Genomic DNA, 25,589 nt, shown 5'->3' on the forward strand with positions numbered 1-25,589 from the left:
TTATAAAGATTGAACTGTGTGTTAGTGTTGGAATGGCTCTTACAGAAGTAAGAAACTGGCAAAAACTAGAATTCAGCAATTTTGAGAATTTGTCTCAAACTTTTTTAGGCTAAAATGAGCAGGGCCTGCCACCAGAGCCCATCAGAGTCTGTCTAGCTATGCTGGTGTGGGAGGTGCATCTGGGTGGCTCTACGTATACACTCACGCTTAATCTAGAATGGGAGACCCACACAAATCCCTTTCTGTCTCTAAAACTATAACACAGGACTTTGAAGGTATAAACTCATCAGAAACAGAACTGAAAACCTTTTAAATTTTAACATTAAATTCATGATGAATAATTACAACGTGACCCCCTTAAATGTGCCAAAGAGCTTAGTACCAAAATAACCTTAAGTAACAAAAAACTGCCTGTGCTGAAATATGCGTTGTGTGGGTTTACATGAAAAGCTAAAGATGACTAAATTCACTTCTAAAAGTCAACCTCAAAGCAGTAAATAGCAGATTTCTACTTCCCTACTGAAATCTGTGAGGTGAAGAAAGAGATGAGAGGGAAGGCCTTAGGGTTACAAACTGCTCAGATGTGCTGGGTGAGATTGACATGTCAGCTACCACACTTTATAAACCACAGCAAGACAGAGGGATGAAACAGAGGTGGCTTAGGAAGGTCTCCAAGTGAAGGGAGCAGGAGCGACCAGAGGTCGATGTGCCTGGAGAGGGGACTGTAGCCACCCCCTCCCTCAGCTCTCCACAGTAGTGGCCTCAGGGGTTCCCTGACTCACAGCCGAGGGGGAAGTGGGGGTCTCGACTGTGTGCCCTGGGAAGGCCTGTGTCTCCTTTAATTCCAGGACCACCCGGCTGAGGAGGCCTTGGAGCAGCTGCATTTCTCGGAGCAGAAGCGCCACGTCGGGTTTTAGGGCGCCAGCGGTGTGTTGCAAGGGTGTCGGTGGCGCACAGGCCGGTGGCCCAGCGGTGGGGGCTCCGCCCGCGGGGAACGGCGGCCCCGCTGAGGTGACATTCGGGACGGAGGGGACCGACGGGACCGATCTGGACACCGGGGGCTTTCTGAAGGAAAGCGGCTGGTTACCGGGGACCGGGGCGGTGGTGGACGCCAAGTCCAGGGGAGAACCTGCGAACACAACACACAGAGAACCGCTCGGCTGAAACCATTCTCCCATGGCCTCTGGGGGAAGAAGGGGGCGAAGGACTGAAGAACGGGCCCGGCCGGGGAGGGGAGTGAGGACCGCGAGCAGGAGGGAAATGGGCGGGAGGGGCGCGGGAGGCGGCGGGGCGCGGGGAGCGACGGGCGTTTCCGGAAGGCGTGGGCGGAGGCGGGGCGGCCGGGGCTGCCCGCCCGGAGGGCTTCGGGAACGGCCGTCACTCACCGCGGCCCGGGAGTTGCAGCCACGGGCTGCGTTTCCGGACGCTGCGGGTGGCTGTAGCCGCCTCGCACCAGTACGATTCCAGCTCCTCGACCTCTGGCTCGGGGACCGTGTACTCCGCATCCCAGTCGTAGCGGCGCACGGGGCGACTGTACTTGTAGAAGGCGAACTGCAGCGGCGTGTCGCGCTTCTGCGGGTGCAGGCGCGTCTCGCAGCGCAAGACCACTCCTCCGAAGGCCGCGCCGCGAGCCTCCACCCGGCCCGTCACCCTCAGCACGGGCGCCTGGAACAGCTCTGCGGAAGCGGGGGCCCAGTGGCCAAAGGTGCACTTTAGGCTGGCACAAGGGTCCCAGGGAACCGGGCCCAGCTTTGTAGTCCCACGACCCTTCTCCCGCTCCGGTTTCCCACGAGGGCCTCTAACCCACCAGGGCGGAGGTTGTGTATACACGTGAAGGGAGGAAGGTCTTTGGAAATGTGGGAGACGAGTCCACGAGGGAAGGGGAAAGCTTGAATGGAGGCGGCACCAGGTCAGACGCCTCGAGTCGCTTCCCAGCTGACACCCAGCTCGGGTCCTCCAGCCTAGAAAGGGTCTCAGGACGCCTGGAAGCAGTTCCCTCGCCCCAGTCCCACCGTGATCCCATTTCCTGCCGCTGTCATTCTGGCTGGGGCTGCTGCGGAGAGAGCTGCCCCCTACATGGGTGCCTACCCAGAGAAAGAAGCCGGGACCCCTGCCCCCACCCAGGCTTACAGATCAAGTGCGACTTCACACTAAGAGAGGGAGGAGAACGTGCTCGTGGTCCCGCAGAGAAATTCCTAACTTGCCAGCTACTATAACCCCCGCCCCTTCATTTCCCCGCCGGGTTTCGGTCCCAGAATTTCCCAGGGCTTGTTTGTCTCCCTCCCCGGCCCGGTCTCCCCCACCTTGCACGGTCACGGCCACCTTGGCGGAGAACATGGGCGCGCTTTCCACGGGAATGCGCATGGTGCCGGAGCACTGGTAGCGCCCGCTGTCGCTGGCGCGGGCCTGGGGTACTGTGTAGTTGGCGCTGGAGTGGAAGTAACGCACGGGTTGGCCATCGTGGTAGTAGTGAAGTTTGTAGACGATCTTATCGTACCAACCGCGACAGCGCATGACCAGCGGCTCGCCCTCGAACACCGCAGCATAGGGCACTTGCAGAATCAGCCAGTCTACGACAGTCAGCACAAACAGCCTGATTCCAAGAGAAAGTCCAGCCCTTGGGGTGACCCATTCTTCTCCACCTCCTTGCTCCCTTCTTCCTTCCCCTTTTCCCCCACCAATTCCCTTCTCCCTTACTGGACACCCCAGGAGCCTCAGATGGTGAGTGGCAAGGGGAAGGGGAAGGCCAATCTTAGGTATTGATGGCTGAGACTTGGTTCCAGCCTCAAAGAGTAGTGTCCATCAGAATTCAGTTTAAACGCCTTAAGATGGCATCAAGGCCTTCCTGGCCTGGCCCCTGCTTACCTTTTCAGCACCATCTCAGGATTCTCCCCTGCCCCGTGTCTCCTTTTCCTTTTCCACCTTACAATGCAGGCTAAGTCCATCCATACTGTACTGCTGGGAGAACTGGCACTGCCCAGAGCCTTAGTACCTGCCAGGAAGACCTCTTCACCTACTTTAGTTGAGGCCTACTTATCCTGCAGGTCTGAACTTAGATCTTATTCCCTCCAGAAAACATACCTGAGGGCCTCCCACCCCCAGGACAGCCTTAGGCACCTTCTGCAGTACTCTTATTTACCTGATCATCATAATAGCTAACGTTTACACAGCCCTGCTGCTCCTGCTGCTGCTGCTAAGTCCCTTCAGTCGTGTCCAACTCTGTGCGACCCCATAGACGGCAGCCCACCAGGCTCCCCCATCCCTGGGATTCTCCAGGCAAGAACACTGGAGTGGGTTGCCGTTTCCTTCTCCAATGCATGAAAGTGAAAAGTGAAAGTGAAGTCACTCAGTCGTGTCCTGACTCTTAGCGACCCCATGGACTGCAGCCCACCAGGCTCCTCTGTCCATGGGATTTTCCAGGCAAGAGTACTGGAGTGGGGTGCCATTGCCTTCTCCGTTACACAGCCCTAGTGTCTGCTAAATGCCACTTTAGGTGTTTTACATGGATAAAAAATTCTGCAAGTAATAGCCACAATCTCTATGGTACTCTCAGTTCTGCAAGCAGTAACCACTGTCTAGCATATTCAGTATCTTATCTGTGCTTGCTGTCAGTTTCCAAACAAGAAACCATGGAGTGTGGATGAGAGTTGGACCATAAAGAAGGCTGAGCACCAAAGAATTGATGCTTTCGAATTGTGTTGGAGAAGACTCTTGGGAGTCCTTAGGACTGCAGGGAGATCAAACCTGTCACCCTAAAAGAAATCAACCCTGAATATTCATTGGAAGGACTGCTGCTGAAGTTGAAGCTCCGATACTTTGGCCACCTAATTCGAAGAGCTCTCTCATTGGAAAAGACCTTGATTCTGGGAAAAATTAAGGGCAAAAGGAGAAGCTGGCGGCAGAGGATGAGACAGTTAGATAGCACTACTGACTCAATGGACATGAGTTTGAGCAAACTCTGGGAGATAGTGAAGGACAGGGAAGCCTGTTGTGCTGCAGTCCCATGGGGTTGCAAGTAGTCCGACGTGACTTAGAGACTGAGCAACAAATGGGTAAATGCTAATCTGAACATTGAGTGATAACCTTTTAAATTCTGAATACCAGGCTAAAATGACAAAATATTCCCTACAAAGTAGCCAATCCTGTGCCCTAATGAACAAATTACTGTTACTTCTCTTATTCTGTTTGGAAGCTCTTTATGTCTTCCCAGGAAATTAGTTTCTTAATTGACTTGGGTGTGTGTGTATGTGTAATAAAACTTGGATAAAGTGCTTTGTTCATCTGCTTTTTTCTTTGACAACCTCTCATAATTCATTTTTAGTCTTCACAATAACTGAACAGATGGACACTGTTATTGTTCCTATTTTACTAATGGGAGGCACAAAGAAGCATCACTCTGTTCAAGCAAGAGTAATCCCCCCGTTGCAGGCAGCCTGTCCAGGGAACCTCACTTTTCCTGCTTTGCTCTGCCCTTTCCCTTCCTGCCCAACCCTCTTCCTCAAAAGTGTTCAGTATCCCAGGTCCTTAGACTCTCTTCTCTTCTGAGCTAGTAGTCGTGTCCGACTCTTAGCGACCCCATGGACTGCAGCCTACCAGGCTCCTCCGTCCATGGGATTTTCCAGGCAAGAATACTGGAGTGGGGTGCCACTGCCTTCTCCAAGTAAATGAACAGAAATGTTTATTTACAGTCCACTGTGGCAGGATGCTAAAGTGGCCTTTGAGGCTATGCAAGACTTACTGCGTCTCTCACATAGTGCCAGGCAGACTCAATATAACCCTCTCTTCCTACCCCAACGAGAGTGGCCCCGTGTCCTCTCCCACAGGAGGGGCAGCCTTGCCAGAGGATGTGTGCTTCCCCTCCAGTGTTCAGACACTCACCATTAGATACAGAGAGGTGGATGGGGTCACTGACGGGTGCTCCGCGTGTCTGGCATCTATACACCCCTGGCGTGTGCACCTCGATGCTCTTCTTATAAGAAGGCAGGAGTAGGTGGCCCAAATACCAGAGAGTGCTAATGGGTCGAAGCTCCAGCAGCAGCGGGTGATAGCCATCACACCGCAAGGTTACCTTTTCCCCCTTGAAGATTGTGGTCCAGGGTGGGTGCAGAGACAATATGGGCTTCTCCAGAGTAGCTGGGGGAGAGGGTATTGGAGGCGGCAATGTGAAAAAGAGAATCAAGAGGAGATGCCCAAGCATGTGATCTAGGGTTGGAAAATAGCAGAAAATGCCAGTTTCCAGGACCCAGGTTACTAGTCCGTCCCTGGGAGAGGAGAGACCACACTGGGCTATCAACTAGTCCTTTGGTGAGGACCCATGTCTAAGTGCCAGGCCTGCTGGCGAACAGTCACAGGGATTGAGAAGGCATGAGAAGAGACACTACCCTGGAACAGCTAAGAAGTGGGGAGTACCCAGACAGGTCACTTTGGATGGTTGGAGTAGAAGTCACAGAAAATTGGGATGAGACTCACCAGCTTGCCCACTGCTTGGAACTACAAAATAAGAAAGAAGAAGGAGAATGTTGGCGATGAAAGGAAAACAGGGGCTCTCTTGACCGTAGGAAAGATTCAACAAATCCCAAGACGTGTCTTTCTTCTGCCTTTGGTTCCCTCAACTCTGAGAAAGCCCCTTTCCTCTTTTCCTCTCCATAAATAGATAACAAATTGAGGATTGAGTATCCCCCCAGCACGCATATGCACCCTGCCTCCCACTCTTCCCCATACCTAACGTTCTTAGGCCAGTGTTGGCTCACTGAGGACTCACCCAGGAGCAGGAGGACTCACCCAGGAGCAGGAGGACTCACCCAGGAGCAGGAGGACTGCTAGCTCCCACATGGTGGATCTCCCGGCAGCAGCTGCAGGGCAACGGAGATGCACTGACACGGGATGGGAGGAGAAACAGAGACAGGGTGACCAGTGCTGAGCACTGAGCCCTGGGAGGCATCGCTGCTCCTCCCGGTCATTCCTCGTTTCTGAACATGGTGGGCTGGAGGGAGCAGGAGAAGGCTGGATACGTGGCAACTCTCAGATGCCGCAGAACCAGACACTGTCCCCTCTACTACGCCTAAACCACCTCCCATCTCAGGCCAGCCCCAGCTCCTGTGGAGAAGGCCTGTGTTCCTCCTGCAGCCCAAGAAAGCCACATAGAACCCCAGGCTCTGGCAGGTGACCCTGCCACTTTCAGGCTCCCAGCAACATCCCACTCCCATCCCACTCCCTTCCTATCCAGGAAGGTCCGATAAGCCTCAAATGAGAAAGACATCTTCATGTCCTCAAGATCCACACAGGACAGGCACTTCCCTGGTAGTCCTGTGGCTAAAACTCCATACTCCCAAAGCAGGTGGCCTGGATTCGATCCTTGGTTGGGGAATTAGATCCTGCTTACTACAACCTAAGTGGCTTAGATAGTAAAGAATCTGCCTGCAATGTGGGAGGCCTGGGTTTGATCCCTGGATGGGGAAGATCCCCTGGAGAAGGAAATGGCTGCCCACTCCAATATTCTTGCCTGGAGAATTCCATGGGGTCACAAGGAGTTGGACATGACTGAGCAACTAACACTTTCACTTCACTTTGCTGCAACTAAAGATCACTTGTGCCCCAACGAAGACCCAGTGCAGCCAAATAAATAAATGAAAATATTTTTTAAAAAATAGATCCACCCTGGATTATTCTGCTCACTTCCCAGTGATAGGCATTGGTGGGAAGTGAAACTGACCTCGGGTTCTGTATACCTGGAAGTCACGTCCTTCCCTGGGTGAATAGACAGAAGAGTATGATTCATCAACCACCTTCTGTGTCACTGGCTTACATGTCACAGTCAAGAGGAGAAATGTTTGTGTGTTTCCTCTTTCTATCTCCTTTCCTGGAACCTTAAACCTCAGAAATTAGAAAACTCTTCTTTCCCACCTTTCCCAATGATCTTCTCCATAGCATCTCCACGCACTTGGCTTTCCTTCCTTTTCTCTGTCCCCAGCCATACCCCAGTTCTAATAATCCTTACCTGTGTTAGAGAAGTCACTGCATCAACCCCTTGGAAGCTTCCCAGATCTGACCTCTCGCTTCTACTTCTTGTGCTTTTCAAGCCGTGTGATCATACCCTGAGCAGTGGCGAACCTGAATTCTCCTGTAAATACTTAATGAATTTTCCAACCTGATAGTATGTCTCCTTGGACAGTGTTCGGTCCTCATCTGTGACTGTTTAATACTGGGGTAACTCCTTCCTTTGGAACTCTGGCAGGAAGGAGATAGATGATCAAACCCTGTCAGGGTTTAAGACGGTCTCTCCCCCACTTCCTTGCTGATGCCCAAAGTTTCACTCTGAGAATTTTGTTGTAGTTTCTCTTAATGTGCTAGCCTTTGTTAAAAATGCAGGTGCCCCTTAGGGAAATGCGATTGATCCTTTAAATTAGGCTGGTCACTTCAGATCCTGTTTTGAGAGCACGTTTTGATAAAAGAGAGATAGAGTTATATGGGTCTGAAAACCAGGGAGGTAATTGATAAGGTGTTCAGGATTGTGGGGAGGAGAGGACAAGATACCAGGAACAGAGACTATAAACTGCCTGCTTTAGGAGGGCCCAGGCTAGGCAATGGTCCCAGCTTCTCCCAACATGCCTGACACCTCATCCGGAACCAACATGAGCCTCCGCACCTCATCCACAATCTCCTTCAAGGTCTGACCTCTGTACCAGGCCACCACCTTTATGATAAGAATGTAATGCACCCCTCAGCTGTTCCCTTAGTCTACCCAAGTTGACTCTATTTTCTCTCCCTGTCACTCAGAATACAGATCTCAGCCTCTTTCCCCAGAGTCCACAAAAAAAACTTGATTACACTCAAAATTCATGAGGTGTACAATCTTCCCTGAAAATCTCTGGAATCACCCATAGGGTTCATATCATATAGCGCTCAAGTTTTGGCTTGAAGACTCTCCCACCCAGCATTTCTTCATTCTAGGCTTTCTTCTGAACGTTCCTAAATTCGATCTTCGTCTCCATCCAGGACATTTTCCTGAAGAATTTCTAATTCTTTGCTATGCATACCTTTACTATGCAGAGAAAATCAGCAATGATCATTTCTTACCTGAGCAATTCTGTGAAGCCTATCACAACATCACTTCTGGACAAGATATACCATTATCTGCTAAGAATTCTGGGAAATAAGACACTTTCAGTGATGACAGTGGGATGCTGCTGCTGTTGCTATGAATGAGGACACAGCTTACTTTCAGTGGGTGCTGCAGCCCTGAGCATGTAGCAGGAATGACACCGCATGCCTCACAGATATTGCTTTATTTATTTATTAAAAATATTTATCTATTTGGCTGTGCCAAGTCTTAGCTGCAGCATGTGGGATCTAGTTCCCTGACCAGGGATCGAACCAGGCCCCTTGCATTGGGAACTTGGAGTCTTAGCCGTGGACCATCAGGGAAGACCATATTGCTTTAATTCCTGCAAGGGCACTTTAGGGAAGAATTATTATCTCCATTTTACATGTTTCCTGTGGTGCTAGAGCTGGAATGTGAGTAGAAATCTGTCTCGGCTCTAAAATCTGCTTTCTCATGCTCATGCCAGACTGTCATCATTAGGCTTTTCAAGTCTCCTCTCTCGTTTTATTTTTTGTCTTTATTCACACTGGGACTTCCCTGGTAGCTCAGATGGTAAAGAATCTATCTGCAATGCAGGAGACCCGGGTTTGATCCCTCGAGGGGAGTAGCTACACACTCCAGTTGATGTTGTTCAGTGTCCAAGTCATGCCCAACTGTTTGTGACCCCAAGAACTGCAGCACGCCAGACTTCCCTGTCCTTTACTATCTCCTGGAGTTTGCTCACACTCAGGCCCATTGAGTCAGTGATGCTATCTAACCATCTCATCCTCTGCCGCCTCCTTCTCTTGCCCTCAATCTTTCCCAGCCTAAGGGTCTTTTCCAATGAGTCAGCTCTTTGAATTAGGTGGACAAAGTATTGGGGCTTCAGCTTCAGCATCAGTCCTACCAATGAATATTCGGGGTTGATTTCCTTTAGGATTGACTTGTTTGATCTCTTTGCTGTCAAGGGACTCTCAAGAATCCTCCAGCACACAATTCAGAAGCGTTAGTTCTTTGGTAATCCCCTGGAGAACAGAATGGCTACACACTGCAGTATTCTTGCCTGGAGAATTCCATGAATAGAGGAGCCTGGCAGGCCACAGTCCATGGGGTCACAAAGAACTGGAGACAACTGAGTGACTTCATTTTTCACTTTTCATTCATACTTCTGTTCTCCTCTGCTCCACATGAACACCTGCTGTGCAAACTTTACTTTCTAATACTTCATACATGCATATATTTACATTTGAGAAATGTTTAGTATTATTATTTTACATACATGCTATTGTGTTTTAGATATTTCTCTTTTAGAATAAAAGCCAGAGGTAAGAAGAATTTGCCTCCTCCCTCCCTTTTATCCTGCCTCAGTGATTGTTCCGAGACATCTCACCTCATCTTCTTTGGCTCCTGAACTGGAATTTACATCATCAATTCCCCTGGTTCTCGGGCCTTTGGATTCAGACTCAATTTCCCTTTCCTAAGCCTCTGGTTTGCAGATGGCAGATCATGGGACTTTTCATCCTCCATAATCTCATGAGCCAATTCCTCATACTCACCTTCTATTCTCTCTCCCTGGGCCTCTGAAAACCACCATTCTACTCTTTGCTTCTTCGAGTTTGGCTCTATCAGATTCCACACGAAGATGCATGCATGCATGTTAAGTCAGTCATGTCCGACTCCTTGCAACCCTATGGACTGCAGCCCGCCAGGCTCCTCTGTCCGAGGAGATTCTCCAGGCAAGAATTTTGGAGTGGGTTGCCTTGTCCTCCTTCAGGGGATCTTCTTCACACATAAATGAGATCATGCAATATTTGTCCCTCTTGTCTGGCTTATTTCACTTGGCACAGTGTCTTCCAAGTTCATCCATATTATGAATGGCCAGAGTTTCTTAAGGCTGAATAATATTCTATTACATATATGTGTATTACATACAACATATCTTAGATACCTTTTAATTATCCATTCATTTGGTGACATTTAGGTTGTTTTCAAATTTTGGCTATTGTGAATAGTGCTACAATGAACATGGGAATGCAGATATCTCTTGAGATACTGATTTCCCTTTTCACTTAGGGATATATAGATCCCTCCCTCCTTCCCCTCCATTCGCTTCTTCCCGCTCTCCACTCTCCACTTCCCTCCTCCATTTTCTCCTTTCCTTTTCCTCCCCTTCCTGGCTTTCCCTCTCCTCTTCCACCTCTCCTTCCTCCCTGCTCCCTGGGAGGCCCCTGTTTTGGATTGTCTGGGGACCACTGCCGGAGTCAGGGGAGGGGGCGCTGTGGACTACCCTCACCCCTGGCCCCAGCCCCACCGCCCAGCTCCAGAGCATCTCCCCCTTGTTGATCCTCAGGCCTTGAGGAAGCCCAGCCCTCCATCGCACCAGGATCTGTGGCGAGTGGGGGCCACAGCAGCTGTGTCCCCAGGAGGAGGGGAAGAAGATTCCAGCTGAGCTCTGCTGCTGCTGCTGCTGATTGTTGCCTTGGCCAGCCCCACCTGCCAGGTGCTCTCATCACCACGCAGGGCTGCCATCCTGGACGACCAGACTGTGTGGGGCCGCAGTGAATGTGTGGCCCTGACCCTGGCCCTGGCCCAGGAGCAGATCAACAGGATCATCAAAGTCCCAGCCAAGGCCCCTGTGGAAGTAGATATCTTTGGGCTGCAGCAGGACAGCCAGTAGAGGACCACGGACACCATGTGTCAGATCCTGCTCAAGGGGGCCATGTCTGTCCTGGGACCCTCCTCCAGCCCCACTTCTGTCTCCACAGTGAGCCAGATCTGTGGAGAGAAGGAGACCCCCCACATCAAGGTGAGTCCCGAGGAGACGTCCCACCTTCAGTACCTCTGCTTTGCATCTGGCAGCCTGTACCCCAATAACAAGGACAACCAGGCTGGCCATCTCCCAGATCCCCAAGTTTTTCAACTACCCTTCAGCCAGCCTCATCTGTGAGTGCTCATCTCAAGGCCGAGTGCCTGCTGGGATTGGAGGAACTGGTGCATGGCTTCCTCATCTCCAAGGAGACTCTGTCCGTGAGGATGCTAGATGACAGCTGGGACTCTCACCCCACTGCTCAAGGAGTTCCACAATGACAAAAGTGCCCACCATCCTCATTGACACCAAAGCATCCAACTCCTACCTCATTCTCAGTACCGCCTCGAGGCTGGGAATGACCTCAGCGTTTTCAAGTACATCCTCGTCACCATGGACTTCCCCATTCTGCACCTGGACGGGGTGGTGGAGGACTCCTCCAACATCCTGGGCTTCTCCAGGTTCAACACTTCGCAGCCCTTTGATCCCAAGTTTGTGCACAGCCTCAAAGTGTCCTGGAGGGAGAACTGAGAAGCCAGCACCTACCGCCGTCCTGCGGCAAGCTCTTGCGCTACCCCCAGCTCGCAGACACTTCTGGGGCCCCTTCAGGCCTCGGCCGATCATGCTCAGAACCCCTGGTGTCCCTTTTGCTTTCTGAGTACATCCAGGAGGCCTCACGGTGTGGCCTGGATTAAGTCTGACCTGTTTCTCCCTCTCCACCAGGTCCACTCGCGTGTGTCCCCTCCAGGTGCCCAGCAGATATGCACCCCAGAACCTTGCACTTGCTCTTCCTGCTGCTTTGCATGCACGTCCCTAGGGGGCTAGTGATTTGATCCCATGTTGCCAAGTTACTGCTCAAATGCCACCCTCCCATTAAAAAATGGCCAAATACCCACAATTTGCAATGCTAGAGACTAGGGTTCCATCCCTGGGTCAGGAAGAACCCCTGGAGAAGGAAATGGCAACCCACTCCAGTGTTCTTGCCTGGAGAGTTCTATGGACAGAGGAGCCTGACATGAGATAGCAAAGAGTCAGACAGGACTTAGCTGACTAATACACATAAGTGGGATTCTTGTTCACTAGGCAGTTCTATTTTTAAATGTTGAGCAACCTCCATAATGTTCTCCATAGTGGCTGCACCAGTTTACATTCCCCTCAATGGTGCACAAAGGTTCCCTTTCCTCCACAGCCTTGCAACACCTGTTATCTTCTTTTTGCTACTAGTCTTTCAGATAGGTGTGAGGTGGTATCTCACTGTGGTTTTAATTTGCTTTTTCCTGATAATTAGTGACATTGAGCACCTTTTAATATACCTATTGGCCATCTGTACATCTTCTTTTGAGAAATGCCTATTCAGATTCTTCATCCATTTTTTAATCAAGTTATTTGGGGTTTTGCTGCTAAGTTGTTCATGCTTCTTATATATTTTGGATATTAATTCCTTATCAGCTATAGGGTTTGCAAATATTTCCTTCCACTTCATAGGTTGCCTTTTCATTCTTGATTATTTTCATTGCTATACAGAAGTTGTTGTGTCTTCTCACAGATGTACAAAGGAAAAAAGAAACATGTAGTATAACCAACTTAGACTCTTAAAAAGTGTCCAATTAGAAGCATTAAAATGACTGAGCTGAGGTTGAGGTCAAAATTATTTTATTATACCTAGAGAACTGATTAAGGAATTGAAAAGTAAATGGGTTCTTCTCTTCAGAAATGCATAAATATTGAGATTTTTGAGGGTAATGTCAGGCTGGGCCTTAAGAATGATCTAATTCAGTAATTCTCAGTTTGGTCTAGAGATACTTGGGGGTTCCAATGACCCTTTAAGGGATCTGCAAAGTCAAAATTAAGTTTGTGTGCTGAGTCACGTCAGCCATGTCCAGGTCTTTGTGACCCCATGGACCGTGTAGACCACCAGGCTCCTCTGTCCATGGGATTCTCCAGGCAAGAATGTGGGAGTGGGTTGCCATTTCCTCCTCCAGAGGATCGTCCCAACCCAGGAATCGAATGCACGTCTCTTCCATCTCCTGCATCGTCAAGTGGGTTTTTTACCACCAGCTTCACCCCCTACTAAGAGGTTTCTTGCCTGTTTCATTAGGTTGACACTTGCATAGAGGTACAAAGCAGTGGGGGATAAAGCTGTTAGCTCTGAAGCATAGTTGAAGGCAGCGGCACCAAACTGTATTTTTCACCATTATGTTGTGTGCTTACAGTAAGAAAACAGAACACAACCTTGATGACATCATTTTAAAATTAATTTTGTTGCATTTTGAGGTTGAAGTGTACATCTCTTAAATATTTTGTGGGCTGAAATAGGAAGTATGCACTTCTGTTCCATACTGAAATACAGTGACTGTCTTCAGGGAAAGCTCTTACACAACTGAGTTCTGAGTTGAACCAGCTACCCTTTTTCTTAGAATACCATTTTTAATTTAAAAAATGACTGAAAAATTATAGTCATTCAGACTTGGGTATTTCTCAGACATTTTCTTAAAAGTGAACAAAGTGAGACTGTCACTTCAAGGAAAACATCTGACAGTAATTATTGCCAATGGTGAAATTCCAGATCTCAAATGAAAATTAGAGCTTTAGAAAAACTTGTATTTGTTATCGTGAGCTTGACCGTTTCCCAGTAATTAAAGACTTTTCTGTTGATACTGAATCTGATTTTTAAAATATTGTATATTATGAGATGCTATCAACATTTAAAAGACCTCTATAACTTTGTGAACAAATATTTTCAACTGCCAACACATGAATGAAAGATCTATTTAAAGTACAAAAAGGACCAATGAATTTTATTGTAGCAGAGTAAAAAATGCTTGTTGAGGGCTTTCCTAGCGGTCAGTGGTTAAAAATTCATCTGCCAAGGCAGAGGACAAGGGTTCGATTCCTGGTCCAGGAAAATCCCATATGCCACAAGGTAACTAAGACCCCACGTCCTAGAGCTGGTGCTCTGCACCAAAGAGAAGCCGCTGCAATGAGAAGCCCATACACCGCAGCTAGAGAGCAGCCCCTACTCGCCACAGCTGGAGAAAGTCCTAATGCAGCAACAAAGACCCATTGCAGCCAAAAACAGAAAGAAATGCATGTTGATATGGCTTCAGATTCCATAATGCAACTCAATATTTAAGAAACTATCCTTGTTGAGTTTTCATGTAGCATCAAAGAAGAATATCCACAATTATACAAAAAGTCTCTTAAAAGGCAACTACAAACCTGTATGAGGCCAGATTTTCTTCATAAACTTCCACTGAACTCTCCTTTGAAAGTAGAGTTCATGTTAAATTTTTTTTTCTTACAGCACCTTGCACAGTACTGTACACATAAATACCACATTAAATGAAGGTGCTTCAGTACTGACAAAAATTAGCTGCCTTGTCTGGCTGGGAAAATGTGTGAAACATCTATAGTCATGTCTTTAAGTTCAACAAAAAAAGGTTTACCAAATCCAGCAATTCTAACAGTATACCAGGGGCAGTCTTTAGCAAGTTGAGATTACTTGGAGATCGATAAAGAACTACTTCACACTGTAGGTAATAAACTTGGCTTCTTATTACCTGTAAGAAAAGACAAAAGCAGATAACATAAAGGAATATGAAGATGATTTAGAGAAATATATATATATATATTTCTAAACTCCTACTCCAAGAAGATTTTTTTAATTAATAATTTATATTTACCTATGTGGTCCTCCTCAGTGGTCTCCCATTAGCTCCTCAGAGGTAACTACTATCCTGACCATGGTGTTTCCATTTTTGTGCCTTTTTAAAAAGTTTCATCATGTGTATGAATGAATGGCTAAACAATATATTCCTTTGTATAAAGGACATCATAGCATATGGTATCTTCTGGGATTTGTTTTTTTCACTGAATATTAATATTCCTAATATTCTTTAGGCTGCTGCACCGTAGCTATGGTTCATTTATTCTGTTGTATAGTATTCTGTTCTGTGAAGATAGCACAACTTATCCATGTTTTCTGTTGGACAACTGCATTGAATTCAAAGTTCTGATTTTACTAATAGTGCTCTTATGAACACTATTATACATATCTTCTGGTATACATGTATATATACTAATCAATATATATACTCAGGCATGAAATTCTGGGTTATAGAGTGTGCAAGTATTCAACTTTACAAGACAACAGGTGTGCTTGGTATCTAACGTTTATTTCAGAGATAACATCCGGTGCAGCTGCATTAAGGCCTCTTTGGGTTACAGAATCCTACACTGCACAGGCCAGAAACCCAATCTAGCATAACAATTCCTCTTTGCCAGCCTTTTTCCAATTTCTCCAGGCTGGACAGACAGATGAGGACAGGTAAAAGCTGTCTCTCTCCGATTCCTTCATTTCTGTTCTTGCCTTTCTTATCCCTGATGATAGCAGTTTCTCTCTCTGAGGCATCCAGTTCTTGACCTAATCTGGGTCCTCTAGGACCCCTAATCTCCCCTCTAGAGGAGAACCTGGACGTTTTGCTGATACTAGATGTCCTACTCATCCTATAAGATATAGCTTAATTCCCATCTTCTTCACAAAGCTTCCCTTATTACGCTGACCCTATTCAGTTCAGTGATCCAAAATTCACTGACAGTTTAAATATGCCTCATTAAACTAGACACCAATGAGTCAATGTGGAACAGAGAGCTCAAGAAGTCCTCAAAGAGCTCACCTTTTAGTGACTAGAAATAAAATTGTAAAAAAATTAAAATGCAGTGTGATGATAAAGGTCCACATTGACACATGGATGAGGAGTACAGAAGAGAGACACTTAGCCAACTACACCCATTTCTTCCTTATTTTTTCTCCGAGAGCTCTTATTATCGGTACATGACTCCCTTATTTAGCGCAGGCTTGCAGGATGCATTTATGAATGTGGTGCCACTAGTTGAAATCAATTCCATGTAGACTGGCTATAACATAGAACCTTTGAAGGTACATTCAGTGTGGTCCATTGGCACCTGAGCTTCCACTTTGGTCATCTACCAAATGACATATTTCTGGTCTTCATTTCTTGCAACTCCCACTCATACACTTGTTAATCCATCCCCTCATGCTACAGTGATATTTGTGGACTTTTACCAATTTTCATTTGCTTCTTGATCTTTCCCCTTGTAGATGATAGGAATCACCATAAAACTGGCATTTTAGAGGGAGCTAGGAACCACCGTGGGGGAGGGCATGGCAACCCACTCCAGTATTCTTGCCTGGAGAATCTCCATGGACAGAAGAGCCTGGCAGGCCACAGTCCATGGGGTCGCAAAGAGTCAGACACAACTAAGTCAGTCAGCAACTAAGCACAACACAGGAACCACCAGAAAACTTGAATTTTAACATTCAACATGATTCTATTCCTTTGTTTCTTTGCGGCATTTCTGGAACAGTCAAATATACATCGTTGTAAATCACTGTGGGTCCAAACTGCACACAAAATAAATAGTAGAAAAAAAAATCCACTGAATAACCTCACACAACGTGATTTAAGATAACATGGTAGAGTCCTCCCTGGTTGAGGTCATAAAATGAAGGGCTAACTCACTGACCAAAGGTTACTGTAGAGTATGTCAGGCTAGCTCTCATTGGCTGAGAATGCACAGTAGCAGTCCAAGCATAGAAAAAAGTATTATTATGGTACCAAAATCAATTTATGTATATTTTTAAAGAAAAATATTTCAGAGATGAATTGAAGCAAATAATTGCTATTCTGGCAATGCTATTGTTGTCGTTTAGTCACTCAGTCATGTTTGACTCTTTGTGAGCCCGTGGACTGTAATGCTTCAGGCTCCTCTGTCCATGGGATTTCCCGGGCAAGAATACTGGAGTGGGTTACCACTTCCTTCTCCAGAGGATCTTCTTGGCCCAGGGATCGAGCCCAAGTCTCCTGCATTGGCAGGCAAGTTCTTTACCACCTGGGAAGCCCAGCAGTGTTACGCTTTATCACATATTTCTGTGATCAAGCATGATAATTCAGTAGGATCCTGTGGGGAATTTGTATATGCCCTGATTTAATTGCTTAATGGGTAGGAGTATTACCGTCCCTCCATCTCAAATTGTAAACCCTCTATAGACAGAAACACTGTTTTATAGGTATATTTAATGTAGCATCAATTTGGGCATGTAGCAGAGGCCAGAAAATACCAGCATGTAATTAATATTTGCTGAATTAAGACTAGCAGGAGAGAATTAAGTTAAAGAGGCAAAAGTTCATCTCAGAGTCCAACACCTATGTGAAGCTGTGGTTCCCCAACCTCAGCACTATTGCCATTTTGGACCAGATAATCCTTTGTTGTGGAAGGCTGTTCTGTGTATTATTGGATATTTAATAACATCCCTAGACACCAGCAGCACACACCCCCACCCCCTGACCATGTGACAACCAAAAATGTCTCCAGACATTGCCAAATGTCCCCTAGGAGGAAGAGAGATTGCTGTTGGTTGACACTGCTGCATTAAGTCTATCTCACTGCTTCTCTTTCATTCACCAGACTCTGGTCTGGACCACAGAAGGCAACTCTCTAGATCAAGCAGGATATGTCTTCATGTTAAGAGAGAATACACAATTATAGTTAAAATCCAGGTGTAACTTGGTACAAATTTATTTATACTCACCTATCTCTGCTGCTCTAACAAAACACTGGGTAACCTGTAAAGCCATTTATGCATAAGTATAGAACAGAAAGATGAAAACTAGAAAAAAACCTGGATTTATTGGGGGTAGTCAAACAATACGGCAGGTGGATTATTTATTCATGTTTGGCAGGACCCTTTGTGGTCTCAAGCTTCAGGTGGCTAGACAAGTCCCTCAGCTCTATGACCAGGTGACCAAGGAGAACTCTCATATCCTGTATCTGCTTGAGGAGAATACCCATCTGGTGATACAGATGAGGGTCTGGGCCTTGTGGAGGGGAAAAGGAGTCTGGATCCTTAGAAGAAGGGGTGGGAAGTGGAGGCAGTGGCCCAGGGGGCTTTGTAGAAGTAGTTTCTGGAGCATCTGGTTTCTGAGGAGCTGGATTCAAGGTAGTGGGTGCAGCAGAACTGGAGGGACCTGGATTAGGGGGCAGGAGACACAGACAAGAGTGAAGTCTGACTCTCGTCCTACCCTCATACTCCTGGTCAATCTTTCTTATTCTCTGAAAGTAGCTTTGGAGCCCAGTGGCAGCAAAAACTTGAGGACTCTGGTCCAAATTCCAGTCTGAAGAAATCTGAATTTCTTCTGCTTGAAAATCTTCCACAGGGAGGCCTTATCATTAAAAGGGCAATGGATATTAGCCAGTTCCTCCTCTTTTAATTGAATTCCTTACAACAGGCATGCTGTACAACAGGTAACTGGTCCTAGGTCAATCTCTTATTGTACATACATGCACGCTAAGTCTCTTCAGTCGTGTCTGACTCTTTGTGACCCCATGGACTGTGGCCCGCCAGGCTCCTCTGTCCATGGGGATTCTCCAGGCAAGAATACTGGAGTGGGTTGCCATGGCTTTCTACACTAATGTACATGACATTAGTGTAATTCTTTATCCTGTGCCAGCCTTCAGGGTTTTGAGGACGCCTCTGCTGGTCCCATGAGTCACTTTCTCTTCAAGATGAGCATCTCCCATCCCTTCCATTATTTTCCTTATGACATGACTTGAGCTCCATCCCTACCCTGGACACCTCCTATGGGTATTTTTCAAATCAAATGCAGCCTTCTTGATGGAGATTCCTAGAATTGAATATAAACTCCAGCCTACTTCATCCTCGCTCTAGAAACTCTGTTCCTACAAATGCCCAGAGTTCATGAAGGGAGGGTCAAGTCTACGGGCAGTAGCTGCTGGCTCAGGTCTTGGTTTGGTGAGTTGTACACCACGGTCTGAGGGAGAAGTTGCCTATCTGTGCTTTTTTCCACCACCAGGGGCTCTGGCTTATTGTTCTTGCCTCCTGTGTGTCCTTTCTTAACCTGCTTACACCAAACCCTAGCTCATGGACCCAACTGTCTTATCCCCTTCCTTCCTGCTTTTTCACACACATCACACACACAAACACACACACACACAAACTCACCCTGCACCCTGATCTCCAGCTTGGGGCTCTGTTTCCAAACTTGATTGTCCTCAGTGGCTGCTTCACACCAGTAGGACCCAGAATGTGCCTCTGACGCAGTGGGGATCTGGAATTCTGGAGAGGGACCCCTGCTGCGCACTGTCCTGCCGTCCTTGTAGAAGGAGAAGAGGAGGCGGGCGGCTGACCTCTGCAGGGGCAGCTTTGTCTGACAGCTCAGGGTCACTGGCTTCCCCTCTTGGGGCTCAGCTGAGGGTGTGACTCTGAGAACTGGGGCTCGAAACAGTTCTGGGGGAGAGAGAGGTGAGAAAGCGGAGGTCAGTCTACATTCAGGTGAGCCCCCAGCAAGCAAAGAACCCTGGCCCCAACTTTCCTTCCTGTCTTTCCAGATCAGGGAGACCTTCTCTTAGAGAAGTTCCATTTGAACCTTTCAAGTGGTCTCTCTCTTCAATAGACAGGACTAGGGAAGATCTAGAGATGGGCAAATCTGACAGTAAGCCAGACATCCAGTCAGTGAACATCGGGGAGCACAGAACTGTGTAGGACAGAGCAGAAGGAAACATGTTGAGCTCGGAGTCAAGCTGAAGGGCTTGAAAAGGCAATGCTAAGGTGCTGCTCCTCCTGAAGGCCACCTGGGGCATCTGGCAGCCACCTACTGCTTAGGCCTTCGTTGGCCTTGCCCTCTCCAGCGAAAGACATTTGTAGTTCCCCTGTCTTTCCCCACCTGCCTCCACAACACTGCCTCTAGTGCTTACCGTGAACTGTGAGAACCACAGGAGACGCCGCCTCTGGGCTCCCGGGACCAGGGCTCCTGAGGATAGCGCTGCAGTGGTAGTGCCCGCTGTCGGCCTTTTGCGCCACAGTGATGGAGATTTCCTTGCTAGGTCCGGGGGGGCCAAGGGCTGCGCCGTCTCGGTAGAAGGTGACCTGGGTCAGTGGCCAGTCTTGCCAGGCCTGGCAGCGCAGAACCAGAGGGTCTCCTTCGAATATAGGCTTGGCTGGGCTTTGGAGGATCAGCCAGTCTGTGGTCCAAAGCAAAAGCTGAGCGTGACCTACTGCCCCTTGGGAGCTCCCTCAGAGCTGCCCATGATAGAGCCCTCTAGTCTTTCTCTGAGGGGCCAGGCCACCTGCCCTCTGGTTGGGAGTGTGGGACAGCTTCTCTAGGGTCTAGCACAGAGGGTACCCTGGCTTCTTGGGCTGAAGATGGAGCAGATGGTATCCTTTCCTGTGGCCAGTTTCCTGGGGGTACCTTCCTGAGTGGGCTGTGGGGCTGAAAGGAGAGCTTTGGGAAATGGGAGAAAGAGCTGCCTGCACTGGTCAGTCCTTTCTAGGACCTCACCGTAGGACACAATCAGGTGGATGGGCTCACTGAAAGTGTAGCCTTTGACATGGAAGCGGACTTCCTTCGGGTCCGTCAAGTCATCCTCAGGGTGGCACATGCTCTCCTGGGTGCTGGCTGGTCCTTCACACTGGAGCGCCTCAAAACTGGCAGCTGTGGAGAGCATGGTTGGAGAAGAACCAGAAAATGATGTTGCAGCTTGGAGAAAGAGGACAGGAAACGGCTCTCCACAGCGGTTCCTCCCTCTCCTTGGGGAATCATGCATTTTAAAATAGAGTAAGAAGACATCAAAACCTTTTTTCTCCCCCAAGAGACCCGTGTGGCTCTCTAAGAGGGATACATCTGACTTGATTCGCTGGCTCCTGGGTGCAGTCAGTGATTGGACTGTGGGTTTGAGGAAGGGGGTGGGGAGAGAATGGTGAACTCACCAGCATGACATTCAGCTGCACGTGCAGGAAACCAGATGTCAAAGACAAAGAGGACCGCAGAGCAGACAGACACGGGACAAAAGGGAAAGGAGATCAGATTCTAATATTTGTTGAGTGTTTGCCACGTGTCAGGCATTGCCAGGCACGTTCACACTTTATCTCACTAATCTCACAAGATTTCTAGGGCATGTGATTTCACCCCCACTTTATAAATCTTATTAATAAATGAACAGATTTTGAAAAGCCAATTCACTTACCCCCAATTTAAAAAAAGAGTAAGGGGTACAGCAAGAAAGTCAGGTACGTCTGAGCCCAAAATCAGTATTCTCTTTACTTTGTTGTCCAGACATGATCTACTTTGGTCCTCAGACCTTCCTGGGGGCTTTCTTCCATATTTTCATTTTCCCAGATTCACTTTGCTCTTCATCCTTGAACACGTCATCTACCACTAGTTTTTAGTACCTCCTTCCTGGCTCCTCCTTTCCAGTTTTCCTTTTTCAGTTACCTTTACCTTAATGTCCTCTGTCCCTTGAACTTTCCCTGGCAATGGTCGAGCCCATCCTATGTCTTTCCCTCTACCCCTGACCCCCTACTCCGACTCTGTACTGGTAGCTATGAAGCAATTCTTTCTTTGCTTGGGGGTCTGAACTTAGAGTTACAGCTTTTTCACCACATTTCCTCACCCTGCCTCTTAGTTCCGTGGTTGACCCAGGCTACGTAAATCTCTCACCTCCGTGACTGCTCCTTGACCCTCCTGATGTTTCTTTCCCTCTCCTGGGCCCGTGGCCAGTCACGTGTTCTCAGTTCTTTACTGTGTCCTTTCCTGTCCCACTTCCTTTTGTTCCCTTCCACTTCCAAAGTCCCAGTGCTCTTCTTTGACCTTGCAACTTCTCTTAATAAGGCCCCTCTCTACAGCCTAATCCGCGTTACATCAGCAGCACGTGCTTTCTTTTGATCCCCTCTCAGCCCTCTTCACCACCCTGCTACCCTCTTTTCAGTTCCTCCACTTTCACTCAACTTGACTCAGCCTCTTCTCTTTTTGTAAAATAGAATGTTGTTAGGCTACCAGGCACTTTGACTCAATAAACTATGTGACGGGTATTATTATTCTCATTTTATGGATAGGAAAACTGAGTTCAGAAATATGAAAAGCGGTTTTTCCAAGTGATACAGAGCTAGTAAATAAGAGTGGCTTGAAACCAGAGCATCTGATTCTGAGTCTGGACTTCTCACCACAATACCACTGCCGTGTCACAATCCAGTCGCCCAGTCCTGTTTCTATGTGTTCAGTAAAACAATTCAACAAAACTATTGTGTAGGGAAAATGTGGGTGCTGAGAATTCAAAGATAAATAAGATACAGTTTTAAAAATCAGACAAAAAGGCATTGTCCCTGCCTACAAGTAACTCTCAGTTCAGCGGCTGGCACAGGCATATGAAGAGATTATTTCAGATGAGGAAGAAAGTAAAAAGAAAGAATTTGCACAGGCAGCCATCAAAGCAGAGAGGAGGGCTCAAGGAAGATTTCCTGGTAAAGATGCCACCTAAGCTGAGTCTTTAGGGATGCCCAGAAGATTGTAAGTGAGAGAGGAGCAGGGAGCAATGGCGGGGACAGGGAAATGGGGCTCATTTCAGGCAGAAGTAGCAGTATGAACAAAACTTTGGAGATAAATAAAAGTTTGGCAGGTAAATATAAGCAGATTGGGATTTATTGCAAGGCTCAGAGGGTGAGAGAAGAGGTTGAAGAGGTTGAAACAGGGCCAAGTTATTGTGGACCTTGAATGCCATGATAAGGCGCTTGGGCTGACAGACTTGAATTTTAGAAATTACTCTGGCTGCAGAGTCAGAATTTATTTCAAGGACACAAGGCTGAGATATGAAGATTAGTTAGGAAGTCGTTGGACTAGCACAAGACAGAAATGATGAGGGCTTGTCCTAGTAGATACCATTAGTCATGTTTCAGGAAAGAGACCGGGTCTAGGACCAACTTAGAAGGTAGACTTTGCCAAACTTGATAACTGATCATGTGTAGAGGATGAAGGAGAAGGAAGAATCTACTTTATCTCCCAATTTTTGGCCCAGATGTCTGGATGGATACCATTAACTGAGATAAAACAGTGAAAAATGAAATTTGGGGACTTCCCTAATGGTCTAGTGGCTAGGATCCTGCGCTTTCACTGCCATGGCCCAGGTTAAACCCCTGGTTAAGGAACTGAGATCCCTCAAGCCACATAGTGCAGTCAAAAAAACCAGAAGGATGAAATTAGGAGTGGGAGGCACCAAGAGAATAGATGAGTTCCACTCTGGTCGTATTGTGCTGAGATATCTTGAAACACGCAGGTAGCTATGTCTTGTGCAAAGCTTGATGTTTGAATGTGAAACTCAAAAGCATGATTAGGGTGTGATGCATCACTTAGAACTCTTAATTATACAGTTGTGGTGGTAAAAGTTAAATAGACAAATAAGTTCACTAAGGAGCTGCTGCTGCTGCTGCTGCTAAGTCGCTTCAGTAAATTAAAAACTAAGGAGGCAAGGAGGCAACTGTAGAAAATGCCAGTCTTTAAGGGAAAGAGAAGAGAAGCCACCAAAGGGACCAAGAGAGATACATGAAGTACAAAGAGCAGCCAGGGGAATAGAGGTTGCCAAAGAAGAATAAGTGATCAGCAGTACCCAATGCAGCAGAGAAGTCCAGCAGGATAAGATTTTAAAAGTGTGAAGTGTCTGAATAGAGTTTGTTGTGCTCTGACCAAAACTGAGCCCAGCAGAAGCCAAACTACAGTCATTGAGAGTGAGTGACAAGTGGGGAAATAGAGAAAGCAAAAATGCAGACTACTCTTTCAAGAGATTTATCTGAGCAAAGAAAGAAAAGAGTTGAGATTGTAGCTAAAGAGGGCATCATAGTTAAGGGGACTTTTAGGATGATAAAAAAATACCATTCAGAAAGAGCCATTCAGTCCCACCCACGAAACTTTCTTACACTAGCCCTATCCCACCTGAACTTGCTTCTGAAAGCTGAAGTTAGTCCATGCTGCTTTCCTTTGGGTCTTTTCCCCAAAGTCCGACATATCTCCATTTCCACAAATTCCAAGATTTTACTTACCCAGTAGCATCTGGGCTGCCCAGAGCAAAGCAGGAGAAAAGTAGAAGACTCCAGCCATGAGGACAGAGCTTAGCTTCATGGTAACTGTGTCTGGGTCTCCTGGAGCTTCTAACACACTGATTTTCTTCAACACGAAACCTCTCAAATTAGAAAAGAGGAAGTAAGTCTAACTGTCTGATCTCCTCGCATCTGGGGCCCATTTTCAACTTTGCAATTGACTTTCATCCTTCAGATTGACCAGGTTGGTTCCAGCACCATCAGCACCCTTAAGGGTGTGGATGACATGATCACCCTCCCAGTTGTTCGCGTATTCCCCTGCAGAGCTCAGAGACCTTTCAAAGCATGTTGGAAATCATGTTTCCAAGTCTGCTCTCCCACCGGCCTTCACAAACTCTGGGCAAAATCAGTGCAACAATCGTTCATGTCACCAATGAAATAACTGGGGATAGGAGACAGGAAATTGCTTGAAGGCTACACAGAAAGTCATAGGAAGAGCAACGGTGAGAATTCAAGTGTCCTATCTTGTCCTGTTCCAAGTCTTACATGCTTCTAGTAACCAAACTGGAGCACGACAGAAGGGAGAGGAAGATTGGCGGTTGTTGTTCAGTCACTCAGTCATGTCCGACTCTTTGTGACCCCACAGACTGCAGCATGCCAGGCTTCCCTATCCTTCACTATCTTCTGGAATTTGCTCAAACTCATGTCCATTGAGTCCATGATGCCATTTAACCATCTCATCCTCTTCTGCCTCCTTCTCCTCCTGCCCTCCATCTTTCCCAGCAACAGGGTTTTTCCAGTGAGTTGGCTCTTCACATCAAGTGGCCAAGGTATTGGAGCTTCAGCTTCAACATCAGTCCTGCCATTGAATATTCAGGGCTGATTTCCTTTAGGATGGACTGGTTTGATTTCCTTTCTGTCCAATTGGTAATGGCACCAAATTACATATGAGATTAGCCCCCTGGTATGCTCCTAATATCCAAAGCCCAGACAAATTTGTATACAAATTGTTCTAGACTCAGGCCTCCACTCCCTTTTTCTACAGTACAACTAAGGCTATTCAGTCTCATTGGAAATCTGAGTAAAAGGCAAAGAGGGACTCCTGGAAAAGAGCAGAAGAAAAAAGAAAGTCAATTTCCAGAGGCCCTATCTGTAAGCTTAGGGCTCAGGCTCATGGCCAACGCTCAAGCCACTGATCCTGAAGAAATTAGAGACAGAAGGCATCTGATAGCCTGGGAAACCTGAGAAGAGTCAGGAACAAGGGCAACATGAAGGCCGCAGCCTCTCTCTTCAGCTCCAGGGGGCCTATGGGAACCACGTGCCTACCTCTGAATATGTGCTGTTGGACTGAGATCTCCTCAATGAAAGGGCCCAGGCCTCTTTTCCAGGGACCACACTCCTCTCCGCTTCTCATCATAATACCCACCAGGCCCTCAGCTGGTGACTGAGAGATGAAACGAGCCATCAGAAATGGGGGAAGGCAGTCCTGCTTGAAGGCAGAAGGAGAGTCAGCATGACCCTTCAACTGTGCAAAAACCACATGTCAGAACAGATATGTTAGCAACAGAGGCCTGACAGAGCGGGTACTTCTCAAGCTAAAATAAGCATTTAGAATAAATTTTCCATTATCTGAGAGACAAATTTTTTTTTTGCAGGTGGCCCCAGGGAATCCAGTGGGAGTGGGGGGTGAATATGGGTGTGGGGAGAAGCAGTGAGGCAGTAAGCCTTGCAGGTGATGTGACGTGAAAGAACCCACAGGTTCAGAAGAGGAAGAGAAGTCTAGGCCAGCCCTAATGAAA

At 47.4% G+C, this 25,589-nt stretch overlaps 2 protein-coding genes across 5 annotated transcripts; both read right to left on the bottom strand.

Annotated features, from left to right (window-relative positions):
• Window positions 1–329: 329 nt before the first annotated feature.
• Window positions 330–5,832, bottom strand: LOC120855533 (Fc receptor-like B). Of its 3 annotated transcripts, none has more exons than XM_040230023.1 (6): window positions 5,802–5,832; window positions 5,470–5,490; window positions 4,879–5,133; window positions 2,304–2,570; window positions 1,386–1,676; window positions 330–1,129 (listed from the first exon to the last, which is right to left on the bottom strand). In XM_040230023.1, exons 1-6 carry the CDS (start codon window positions 5,830–5,832, stop codon window positions 741–743), a joined length of 1,254 nt encoding a protein of 417 aa, XP_040085957.1. In that variant the 3' UTR covers window positions 330–740. The 3 variants fall into 3 exon arrangements, with proteins under 3 accessions (XP_040085957.1, XP_040085958.1, XP_040085959.1); XM_040230024.1 differs by having other exon boundaries at window positions 1,027–1,129; window positions 1,386–1,572; XM_040230025.1 differs by lacking the exon at window positions 5,470–5,490 and having other exon boundaries at window positions 1,027–1,129; window positions 1,386–1,572.
• Window positions 5,833–17,470: 11,638 nt separating this feature from the next.
• Window positions 17,471–23,906, bottom strand: FCRLA (Fc receptor like A). Of its 2 annotated transcripts, XM_040230027.1 has the most exons (6): window positions 23,794–23,882; window positions 20,695–20,709; window positions 20,267–20,419; window positions 19,683–19,949; window positions 18,931–19,215; window positions 17,471–17,935 (listed from the first exon to the last, which is right to left on the bottom strand). In XM_040230027.1, exons 1-6 carry the CDS (start codon window positions 23,870–23,872, stop codon window positions 17,634–17,636), a joined length of 1,101 nt encoding a protein of 366 aa, XP_040085961.1. In that variant the 5' UTR covers window positions 23,873–23,882; the 3' UTR covers window positions 17,471–17,633. The 2 variants fall into 2 exon arrangements, with proteins under 2 accessions (XP_040085961.1, XP_040085960.1); XM_040230026.1 differs by lacking the exon at window positions 20,695–20,709 and having other exon boundaries at window positions 23,794–23,906.
• Between the last annotated feature and the right edge of the window lie 1,683 nt (window positions 23,907–25,589).

The sequence above is a fragment of the Oryx dammah genome, unplaced genomic scaffold (genome assembly GCF_014754425.2).
Source record: "Oryx dammah isolate SB20612 unplaced genomic scaffold, SCBI_Odam_1.1 HiC_scaffold_28, whole genome shotgun sequence".
NCBI classification, from domain to species: domain Eukaryota; kingdom Metazoa; phylum Chordata; class Mammalia; order Artiodactyla; family Bovidae; genus Oryx; species Oryx dammah.